General features: G+C 37.1%; 1 protein-coding gene across 2 annotated transcripts in view; it reads left to right on the forward strand.

Moving 5' to 3' along the window:
* DLG2 (discs large MAGUK scaffold protein 2) overlaps positions 1-12,512 on the forward strand; it is a 985,470-nt gene that overhangs the window by 953,749 nt on the left and 19,209 nt on the right. The window contains exons 23-24 of one of the 2 annotated variants that reach the window (XM_053971598.1): positions 4,497-4,596; positions 8,312-8,353. In XM_053971598.1, coding sequence (XP_053827573.1) covers positions 4,497-4,596; positions 8,312-8,353 — 142 coding nt within the window. The remainder of the gene's footprint in view (positions 1-4,496; positions 4,597-8,311; positions 8,354-12,512) is intronic. The other variant, XM_053971597.1, reaches the window with a different exon arrangement.

The raw sequence follows: 12,512 nt of genomic DNA on the forward strand, positions 1-12,512 counted from the left end.
TAATATAGAGATCTATAAAATTAATATATTTAAATATAGGGATTTAACAGTGTTTGAGTGCCCAATCTGTTATTAAAGTCAGTGTTCAAATGAGTAAATTAATCTCCCTAATACAAAAAGTGCCTGTTAAATATAGAGAAAAGGATTACAGAGACATAATGTTGATAATAAATTGCGTAGATTTTTGTAGAAGGGCGAGTACATGAGGGATTTTCATTTAACTTAGGCCAAAATCAGGTATTAAAGAAGAAGAATAAAACCACATTGCAAATGAAAAGTAGTAAAATTAATTTCTCATACACACTGCTAGACCAATCTGAGAACAAAACTGACATATAACATAAAAACTAGGTTAAAGCATAGCTCAAACCTGCCTAAAATTAGATGGTATATGAAATCTATCTACACCATGTAAAAAAGAATTTCACAGCCAGTGTTCTGGAACAGCTTTCTCTCAGGTGGTCCCTGTACACTGGTTCCCAACTAATGACTGAGAATTAGCATTTGTTGAATGAAATGGTAAAAGAAAACATTCCTGAAGCAGTTGGGAGTTAATTGGCTTTGAGAAAATAGATTTGTTAGAGCATCATAAAAAAATCTTTCCCCAACATATTAAGATCTTCTGCAAAGCCTAGAGAGGACAACCTGTGTCAAGAGCACATCTGCACTAAATAGTAGGGGTTGGATCAGCTACATTATGAAAAAAAAATTGGGAAGAAGCTCAAAATAAACAACAATATAGTTGCCTATTGCAACTATAAAAACTATCAAATTACTGGGTTTTGTGATGTTTATCACTACGAAGAAAATTTTGAAATCAGATTGTTTATTTAATGTTACATGAAAATTTCCTTTGAAAACTACTACCCTATTAGCTGATGAGTAACATATATATGGCTGCTGAGCCTAGGAAAAAACATTTAGATTGCAAAACTGATGTCGACACAAAGAAGTACCCAAGCGAGTTCTCGAGAAGCAGAAACACACAGCGGTTTAATGTCTGTCACAACCAGGGAAGGTTGGTATGTTTAACCCAGCCTTACATAACTGGGGACATCTGGGGATACTTGGTCAAGCAACAGTGCACTGTGCACATCACAATTATTTTTCTTGGCTTCTTCAAAACAGAGTCTATGCTTAAGTAGTATCAAACAAGGATTCAGGGCATGACTGAACACTTTCCTCCACTTTTTTTTCTGAGAAGAGACTCTTTTCCATCACAGATCAAGTGCTGTGAATGATGTCACTGTTCTGTTGTCAAACAACTTGAAAATTTCATTTGCCTTTTAGTCTTAGGCACTTTTCTGTTTAAAGTGCCTCCTACTGTCATTGCCTAGGTTAGTGGTGATCTGTGTGATGGCAGAGACATATACAAGTAATTTCTTGTACAGATTTTTCACTGCAACTAAAATTCCTGAGTTATTTGCCATTATAGGTTTTTACATCATCATGGCAAAAAAACCTGCAACTTACAAGGAATTCATTTTCAGGCACTTTTTGACTGACTTTCAGAAACTCTGCCTGCATAAATGCTGTTGGATCAGGCTAAGCTTGCTATCACAATTGCAATTCCGGTTGCATGCATTTTTGTATCAGGTGGAGAGATGGGGGCAAATACCTCTGTCTCATTTGTCCTACATCTATTTCACAGCTTTCCAGAAGCATATGGAGCCTATGGCTCCAGAGTATTTGACAGGTCCAAAGTTCCCCTTGTATTGAAATAAAACTTCTCAAATATACATCTGAGTTTTGGAGTTTAACCTTGCCACGTGGTCCTTTCTTAAAAAAGAAAATACACAGTCAGTGTTGATCTCTACTCTTCCACCTATGGAGCAAAATCTGGAATTAACATGGTGTGTGCAATAGAAATATGGTTTTATTTTGTATGAGTCTCCCTCTTCTTTCTTCGCCAAGCCCCTTGTCTCTATACATTAGAGATATCTGTAAGAAGCCTTTTTGGGGTTGTCAGCAGGATTTCATATCCTTAATGTGGAGACCATCAGCCTGACTTTAATACCATTTATACTGGATGCAAAACCAAAGTCAAGGCTCTTGTCTTTGATTCCTTGTGAAGAAACATGCACTTAATTTAAGAAAACAAACACTTGGTAAGCTCATTCAGTTAATACTAAGGACTAATTGTTTCTATAAGTCCGCAGAGTAAGACCCACTTTAATGTTTTATAATACTTTACAGTTTCTTTGTTACTTAAAATATAAGCCCTCTGACTACACCATGCTAGGATATATGGTCATTAGCATGAATATATACACTGATTAATTTATAGAAAAATTATCACATGCATAAACATATTTGGCTATGGATATTAATATAACTAGATCAGCTTTGTTTTAGGAAGAAAGCTTTTTACTGGTGTAAATACAGTGACATAGTCACACATGATAGTCATCTGCTGTGAATTGACAGCTTTTGATCATCCAAACTGAAGTGGAACAATATTTTATTAAAGAAGCAACTCAGTACTTGGAACTGCAAAAGGAGAAAAAGTTTATGTAACAGTATAAAATATCTGTCTAATTTGGTGTATACTGTTAGATCATGCATAAGTGTGAAAATAATATATGCTTTTCTGGCGAAAATGTACTTTCTGAAGATTTTGCTCTAGACTGTTGGGGAAAAAAATTGAAACAATATATATAAGTGTTATTTTTCATATATTTTCTGTGAAACACAGCATATTTATTTATTAATTTGATAATGTTCTCTTGAATTCCAAAGTGCTGTAATGAAGTTATTATAATTTTAAAACCCCCTTGCTTTTTGAGGTGTTATTGTTTATATATATATTTTTTTCCCTTTAAAGCGTGTAATGCCAATAGCATTACTATGTCAAATTCAGATAAATCATGACAAACAACATTTTCACAAACAGAAATGTCAACATGCCACATTCCTTTCTTTGGAAAAGTAAAAGAAATTATCACAGAAAACACATTTTAATTTAATTATATTCATTAGGTCATTAAAGTGATGTAATGTGCATGTCAGTCCTCCTTTCATCCGTAGATTACTTTACTCCTTCATGTGCTTTTTTTTTTTTTCTCTGGCTTTCTTTCATACTTGCTTTGTTTTGAATTTGCATGCTGTCTGGATTATTTGTGCATGACCTCCACATTAATTTCACATTGAATGTTTACATACTCTGAGAGATTTTCATGGATCATTTATTCTACATGTGCATTTTTTTCTTTGTTTTCAGTTACTAAACTTTAAATATGCTTGAAATGTAAAAGTGGTATGAAACTTTTGTGACATGAGTATCCAACTGTTTCAACAGATTTTCAGTACCATCTTTCAGAAATACATATTTTAAACCACATTTTATTTCATGATTTCAAAATGTAAGGAAATAAATTGTGTTCTAAGACTCAAAATATATTCCATTGCAGAACTGGAGTCAAATATTGGTTATATTCAATTTGAGCGATGACAAACACATTTGTCCTTTAAATGATTTAAGAAGGTCTCTGCTGTCTTGGAGGTCATCATTTGCTAAGTCCGGTGTCTATGTTCCGTATAAGAGACATTATAGGTCACTGGCTGACTGACAGCACAGATCACTTCAGACACACTGTCTGCAGCTCTGTGTTCCCTCAAGAATGCCAGTTTCTTTGAATTGACTCTATAGGGACCCTATTTCCTTATTTAGCATTTGAAATTAATGTCCCAAGTAGGCAGATCCTGGTTTTACACAGGATAGTGCTTTAAGTCCTTGCAACTGTATATGAAGTCAAAGGATTTATCATGTGAGAAACCCCAATTTCTTCTATATTAATTTCTGATTTGAAGAATTACAGGAAAATATGTTATTCAACATGCAATGAAATACTGCTTATCAGCAGAATTCCATTTCTAAATCACATAAAACTTAAAGTATATATAGAGGAACCTAATGCATAAATATACATCTATAAAATAGAACAAAGTTGGGGTTTTTTCATTATGCCCGAAAGAAGCATTGAAACACACGTAAGAAATTGTCAATAAAGAAGCCAAATAAGACATTATTAAATCAAAAGCACCTACCAGTAAAGAATTTTTTATATAAATTGACACAGGGCTGAGTCCACACACTACAAATCAAAGACTTCTGCTTTCCACATTACAGCCTATTCTTTTCAGACAGTTAATTAATTCTGTGCACAGTCTGCTGTGATTAAAGATGGATGGCTTGATCTCAAAGCATGCTGAACCATCTGTAGCCCTTCATCCAAACAAGCCAAACACTACAGTTTCCAAGTAAGGAGCTGTACATTGTGACTTCAGACCTCTGGAGTCAAACTGATCCAGTCTTCAGGAGCTTTGCCTTCAAATTTCAGACCTCACCACGCCTCTGATTCTTTGCAGACACTTAGTTTGTGCTGATTTGAGTCACTACAGTTCTCTCCACTTTTACAAACTAGTTGTTTTGTCAGCATGAGTGTGACAACAATTAGACGTCCCTGTTTTTGCCCCATGCCTTTTCTCCTTCACAGTCATTCAATGACAAGCGTAAAAAGAACTTCATCTTTTCACGAAAATTCCCATTCTACAAGAGCAAGGAGCAGAGTGAGCAGGAAACAAGTGATCCAGAACGTAAGTAACCTCTTGGAGACGATGTCACATGCAGCAGCACAACAAATGGGTGACATGCATGATACCAGTATCCCACACATCTAGACAAAAATCTGTCATAGGCAGGCAGGAGAGGTATTACTACTGTGACCAATGTATGACTGCAGTTTGGATCCAGCTTCTCCTTCCATCTCTGGAAATACTATTTTCAGAAGAATAAAGCAGTGACCTTAACTTTTGGAAGCGGAAATACGGCTCCTCAAAGTTGTTGTGACACCTGTCATAAATCCAAATTTTTTTCTCAGAAATATTCCCAGATCAGAATTGGCTCAAAATAAGGCAAGCGTGATTTCTTTCACAATACTAAACTAATTCGTTTTTAAAATATCTATTCTAATCTTTTTTTTTTTTTGCTTTTGGCTTTCACCAAGTTGATTTCCATGGGCAGCTTCACTGGAAGTTTAATAATTAAGGGAAGCAATCATGTTAACAGCTTAAAGAACTAAATTGGTTCTTGGAATGTGTACCACCACAAGCATTTATTGCTTGCTTAAATTATATAGGGAACCAGCATTATTAAAAATATTTGCTAGTTCCAAGCCCAAATATTCACTTTTTTTTTCTTAATAATTCTGTCCTAAATTTATTCAGTGAGGATAGTTTCTGGAACTTTATTTATCTGGTTGTTCCTTCTTCCTCACAGCTCCAAAAAGCGCGTTTCACAGTCACTGCCTCTTTCTTTGGCTGAATTTCCATAGAATATAGGTCTAAATTTGTTTCAGAAAGAAAAGGCAGGGATCCAGATTGTTCAATCAACATGGTCAGTCATGGTAGTATCCATTTCAACTCCACTGACTTCTTCCTTCCTCTTCTGCGGCTGTTCTTCCTTTCTCATTGCTCTCTCTGGGGACTTCCGTGCAGGACATCCCCGGATTAGGTGACGACGGTTATGGAACAAAGACTCTGAGTAAGTTCCCAGGAATGGTCACTGTAAACCCTTTTTTGTTTTGTTTTGTTTTGGCTTCTGTTTCTTCTCTGAGGACCCTCCACTCCTAGCATGCACAAGATAGAGTTTTATTTGTTACCCAGCTGTGAATGCATTACAAATGTTTCAATCGTTCTGTTCTGCATGATGGTATTAAATAACATACCGTGTATCAAGCAGACACTTTCACTTCTTTTGTAATAACACCTTTTGTTTCTGACAGTATATTATTGTTCCCATCATGGCAGTTCTGTAGAGTAGCATACCTAGAACGCGTTTTGCTGCCTAGACTGTTCTTTTCAGCAACAACCCCTCCCTCTCCATCTAAAGGAAAAATTAAACATTTTAACATGATCACATCCTGAGGAGATCAATAGAAAATTAGTTTATGCTGTTGCTTCTGCATTTTCAGCTTTTTGCATGGGAGTGTTTGTTACTTTGCTGAATTTTTAGATTAGTATTTGTTATTAATGGAAGAAGTCATTTGCAGGCTAGAGAAGATCATGCATTCTCCAAAGCTAATTTTGGACCAGTTTGCACCATTAGCAACCTATTTTTGTCACACAACCTTAATCAATTTCTTTTCTGATGCAGCAATCCTGTCTCAAGACTTGGCATTGCAGAGTGTATAACATGTCAGATAATTGCTCAGAAACAATTTTTCTTCCTCAAAATATGAACCTGAAAAACTGTATAGAATGAAATATTTGCTGCTGACTTCTACATATATAGCTATATTAAATTCTGTATCCAGAGCTAAATAATGTAAACAAAATGCCACTTGCATGCATTTGGCTACTTGTTCTTCAGTTGTTTTTCCTTTTCTTAAGCACCAAGTAATTGGAGCAAAATATGTGTTAATGCTGCATCACCTACTGTTTTGTATGTGTTTTTTAATTGCAGGAATGCACATCCATGCACACAATTTTGGAGATTATTCTGTTTCTGACTGAATTGTTGAAGGAACATTTTAATGGTTTAACTTAATGCCATGCAGTGGCTCACAATTTAAAGATGAAAGCTTTATCTCTTGTACAGGGAAGAATGGTTCTGCAAGACTGGTTTTGTCAGTGATAGACAGCAAATGTCACTGCCACCTGAATTTTAACCATTCTGTTATCATTTAAGTGTCATAGCAGATCATTAGTAACATATGCAGATCTTTCCCTGCTAGAGAAAAGTAAAATACTTCAAATCTGATAACCTTCCTGAATTTGTGTCCTTACAAAGAGAATCATCCATAACATCCAACCATTGAAAGTTACCTGAATTCTGCAAATTGATATGGAACAAAGTAGCACCGAGGTATTGTATAGGCTGTAATGCCTGTATAATATTGCACCTAGTTTTAAATTACTGGTACACCTCTAGACATTCCCACTAATCCAAATTTTGTTAATTTGTTAATGCTTTTTAATGACAGTTCTTACTATAAAGGTTGTTTGTTATTTTTAAAGAAAGTTGTTCAGGGTCCTGTATAGCACATTATTTTGAGATAACCCTTGTTAACTTGCTATAAAATGTCTGAAAGTCATTATGCTGTTTTCTTCAAAATATAAGTTGAATTTTTAAAAGTTTCTTCCTAAACCAAGATCAAGGTTTCCTATTACTGTTTTTATCAGATATCATTCCTTCTCATTTTTGCTGCTCCAGTAGCCCCGTCATTCCCAATCTATGAGCCCTAAGGCATTAGATTGGTACATGGAGGAAAGGCAGCACCTTGCAGAGAATTTTGGCACTGTTCCTGTCTTTCTCATTAACCGAGGGTGCACCTAGATGTACAGCCATTATGCCATTGGCTTCTAAATGTCCTGAAATAGCTGAAAAGTTCCAACTAATAAATGATATTTCATCTGCAAAGTAATCCAAATTTCTACCAGAAAAACCACTGTTTAATGTGGTCCTGCAGACCTCTTGAAGAGTATATAGCATGTTCTTACTGTCTCCATAAATAGTCTGCTGACTACAGTTTTGGAATTATTTTTAATAATATGGTGATAGAAACAGGACACTTGACTTGAAAAAAAACACAAGATTGACCCATCATGTTAGTTCTTACATTCCTGTTCACCCATCCAGATTGGTCTGCTAAAGGTTTTCAAACTCCAGTTCAAATACTGAGGCTAGACAATTTCTGGAAAAAGACTTCTTCCTTTTTTTTCCTTAGTTTTTTCATTGGCTTTGTCTTCTTTATTTTTTTATTTCCTCTTTTGGACAGGATAGATTAGATACAGTTACAATATTTCATACCAAAATAACTTTCATGTTAATGTGTTAATCACTGTGCACAATCCTTTGGGATAGTGCACAGTGATTAAAGACAGACACAGGCTAGAAGTTTAGCAGGAATAGTTTCAATGCATTAATGATGCACATCACTGATAGTGCAGAATATGAGCAGACACTTGGTCAAGAAACTGGTCAAGACATCAAGTGAGATCCAAGTTGACCATGATATACATTGAAATGGAGTTATCAGAGATGTCATTTACTGTCTATCACAAAAAAGACATGGTTTTGCTATGGCACATATCAGTAGCTAATACATACAGTCTCTTTCTGAAATGCCACAAGAGAGAAAGCTTTCATTCTACCTCTGTAACATATCTGAGCATTTTCAGGTGATGTCACTGCACAGCTTTGATTTCTGCTCTGCATAACTACCTTTGCATGACTGTGGCAGTTCTTTTAAGTTTCTGCAGCTCTGTGGTGCTTGGTTATGTTCTTTAATTTGCTGTACTGTTCTTGCAGAACATGTTTCTTCTAATGCCAGCGATAGTGAAAGTAGCTACAGTAAGTTACTGCTTTCATTAGAGTCCTTTTATTTTGCATTGCTTGTTTTGTTTCTTTTATTTTGTTTCTCTCCTTGCTACTCTTTTGTTAATGTTAAAAAGATCACTGAAGCAAATGGCTTGGAATTCAAATTTATGACCATGTCTTGAGTACAAAGCTATAAAAGAAAACTGGCAAACTTTATAAGAGAAGGGAGAAAAGTTGTTACTTGTGATGTATTAAAACTAAACTTGTGACATAAAACTAAACCGTGACATAAAACTAAACTATAGGCTTTGGGTAGCCTATGCAAGTCAGGATTATTTCATTTAGTGACAAAAGTTTATTTCAGTGGAGGTGGGAGAAGTTTCTTGATGATCTTTAAAGAGTAAAGTTACTGTGCAGCCATAGTCAAATCTGTAAGAGACATCCTTTTTACAAGGTCACAATTTTTACTTGCATTTCTGCATGCCTGTATGGATGGCTAAGAAACAGTCCCAGAAATTTTATTGAGACCTTAGTTTTGACAGTACAGTTTTCCTAATTCATACTGCAGTCTTAAAAAAAGGTAAGATAGACCTTCACTGCTTAGGCATTGCCACTGAATGTTACTGATACCGTGTAGGTGGGGATCCCAACCCTGCAATCTGATTTGCTGGGATTTACAGACTCCATGTGATCATATAACCAAAGGCAGATTGTATGTTCTGGGTAATTCTTATTAATGCCTATAAATTTAACAAGTATCACTATTTTTTGGATGTTCTGAAAAACAGAAAAAAACCAAGGCATTAAATAACTGACTATAAATGTAATAAAAGATAACTAAAATGACAGTGTGCTTGCTAGATCACCCAGTTATTTCATTTATTCAAGCCATTTGCTTAACAAATCAAGTTTTCCACCAGTCACTCAGCACTTGTGCTAAGCACCCACATACATTCAGGTAATCAATGGTATCATACCTCATGTTTGCTACTCCTGATATAACACATAGCAGTTGAACTCTGTTGATAAACACTGGTTTGTTTCAGCAAAACAGCTAACCTTATCCTATTCAGAAATGGTAAATCAGTTTATATTCTCTTGTATTGAAAAGGTTTCCTTGGAAAGCAATTGCCAGAGTCACAAGAAAATGGTAGGCACTCTTGAATTGCCAAGATCCAATTCTGAACTGTTTTATTTTTAATGTGCCCTCTACTTGGGAGGAAAGGCAGACTTTATTTTTGATTATATTTATATTGAGATATAAGATGCTCTTTCTCCCAACTGACTTTACAACCAGAAATTAATCAAAGGGTTAAATTTTCAAAAGTTTGCACAAGTCAAACCTCATCCAGGCCTGTATATTTCAGGGAGAACTCAGGGTAAAAGCCCAGAGGAGAATCTAGACTGATGAACTGTCCCAAACAGCAAGCTTAATAGGAGTGCCCACTTGCAGCCAAATATTTGGGGCATGCTCACAAAAGCCTGTTACAAAATTTGACCATCAGACAGGCCAGGTAGACAGTCCTTCATTGGCTGTGCAATAGCTTAAACTAAAGTGTGTTTTTTGAGGTGCAAGAAAGGTAACAGAAAAAATTTGGGAAAGTTAGCTGGAACATAGATACATGGAAGAAAAAGTAGTGCTGGAGTGACAGCTGCCCATGGCAGTCACCCTCCTCTAGAGCAGTTTCCATCTGCACAAGCTCTGGTCTCACTCCAGCAGCATCCTGTTGGCTGAATTTTCCCACACATTACTGGTATTTCCAACAACTTCTGCCTGTGGAGAAGATGCTGGCAGGGATTTCTTTTCTGCCCACAAGATAGCTATGCCATTAAGAATCAGAGGAAGCCCATCTTAGATTATGCCAAATGAAAGAGGCTTTAAAATACAGAACCTGGTGCCCAAAGGACCTGATTTCATTTGCTAAGGGTTCATTGGTGTGTGCTAACATGATATTTGAAGGCATGACCTTGACAAATTCGCAGCTGTGGTTCCCAGATGGAAATTATTGTTTCAGATGCCGTGGTGGCACCTGAAGTCTAACCTGACTGTGTTCAATTTCCACCTGGCCTTTCCATCAGCATATCTCCTGTGGAAAATTAAAGCCCTCTCGAGTCCAGATGATTAGTCTTTGAATTTTCAGGCAAAGAGATCTGAGAGCTGGTGTGTTGACAGTACATCCCATTGCACAGCTCATCACAGCAAATCTCCCCTAGAAAAATTATGTGTCAGGAGCCAAGAAAAATCAGATGAGAGTGAGAGGCAGGTGGTCAGAGAGTGAATTCAACAAATTGTGAGGGATGGAGATAAAAGAGATGAGGCCTGTCAAAAGAAGTTCTCTTTTCACTAAAGTTCTCACTTTGTGGGACTGTTGAGAAAGGATGCTACACTGTAAAAGCTTATCAACATTTCTGATGTGGGAAGAATAATTACCAGACATAGTCCTCGAAGATTTCCTAAAGTATTCCTCACGGCCTCCTGATTTATTTATTCCTAATGAAAGGAAAAAAAAAAAAGAGTGCCCAAGGTAACATTCCTGGCAGAAGAAGTCAGCATGCAGTTACTATTTCTGCTATTCTTGTTTGCCTCTGGGTAGGAATGGAGCTTAGCATCAGCTACTGCCACAGAACCAAGTCTGTATTAACTGCATTTGGAGCCAGCCACGTTGCAGAGTTGTTTCTCAGTGTGATGTAGGAGGAGACTTTGAGGAAAGTCTGTGTGTTCAAGGTGAGGCAGTGCAAGTTATTTTGCAAGGACACCGTGTCTGTAGACTTGGAAACTCATCTAGCCCTCGATCTATGCACTGGTGACATAGAGCATACTGGTGACATGCAGAGTGCCTTTTTCCTTTTCTCTTTCCCCAGAAAATTAGCAGGAAGAAAAGAGTTGCCTGCCCCACTGCTTTCTGAGCTGCGGCAAGCTGGGGCAGAGTGGCTGGCTGAAAAGCTGCCTGGTGGAAAAGGATCTGAGGGTGCTGGTCAACAGCAGCTGAACATGAGCCAGTGTGTGCTCAGGTGGCCAATAAGGCCAATGCTATCCTGGCCTGTATCAGCAATGGTGTGGCCACCAGGACCAGGGCAGTGATTGTCCCCTGTACTCAGCACTGGTGAGGCCACACCTCAAATCCTGTGTTCAGTTCTGGGCCCCTCACTGCAAGAAAGACATTGAGGGGCTGGAGCATGTCCAGAGAAGGGCAACAGAGCTGGGGAAGGGTCTGGAGCACAACACTGATGAGGAACAGATGAAAAGAGGTTGTAGTGAGGTGGAGTTAGTCTCTTCTCCCAGGTAACAAGCAACAGGAAGAAGAAATGGCCTCGAGTTGCACCAAGGAATATTTAGATTAGATAGAAGACAAAATTTCTCCACTGAAAATGTTATCAGGCATTGGAGCAGGCTGCCCATGGACGTGGTTAATTCACCATTAAAAGACATGCTCAAGGACATGGTTTAGTGTGACTTGCCAGAGTTGGACTTATTTTGTCCAACCTAAATGGTTCTATCCTTCTATGATTCTATGAAATTATCAATTCTTGGCCAAAGAACAAAGAAAATGTGTGTGGGTAAGAAATGGCAAATGCAGGGTGTTCTCCTGCAGACCTTCAGACCTCCCCTATTAAAACAAGGCCAGTTGGAGTCCAGAGTGAGGTGTTCTGGATTTTTTCTAGTGGGTCTCTGGCAATTGTTTTAACATATTCCTCTAACTTTTGCTTCTCATGATGACCATTTAGTGAAGACTAGCTAGTGTTAAAACCTGTACTACTTGATCATTCCTAGAACCATTCCAAACCAGCAATGTTGAAGGATTCTGAGAAATGTCTAGGCTGTGACCTGGACAATGAGGAATCAGGGGGTTACAAATCAATTGGCTTTTTCTAGGAGATATTCTGATGTGTTCACTATTTTTTAGGAAAATACATTGCTTTAAAATTTTGCTGTATTAGTATTGCTTAGAGTATTTAGCTGAACTATTGCTTATATCTCCAGGGTTAAAAAAACAGAAACCAGATATTTTTTTATTTCAAAAATATAATTGAAAGTTCTCCAATGTGGTCTGAAGAGAAAATTCTTTGACCACTTCTAAGCAAAAAGTTGCAAAAAGTAAACCAGATTTATGGTAAGTAAAGTAAACCAGTGTTTATGCCAGTGCCATTAACACTTGGATTGTTATAAAAAATAGGGCTGGAGCCAACAGTG

The sequence above is a fragment of the Vidua macroura genome, chromosome 2 (genome assembly GCF_024509145.1).
Source record: "Vidua macroura isolate BioBank_ID:100142 chromosome 2, ASM2450914v1, whole genome shotgun sequence".
Lineage (NCBI taxonomy): Eukaryota > Metazoa > Chordata > Aves > Passeriformes > Viduidae > Vidua > Vidua macroura.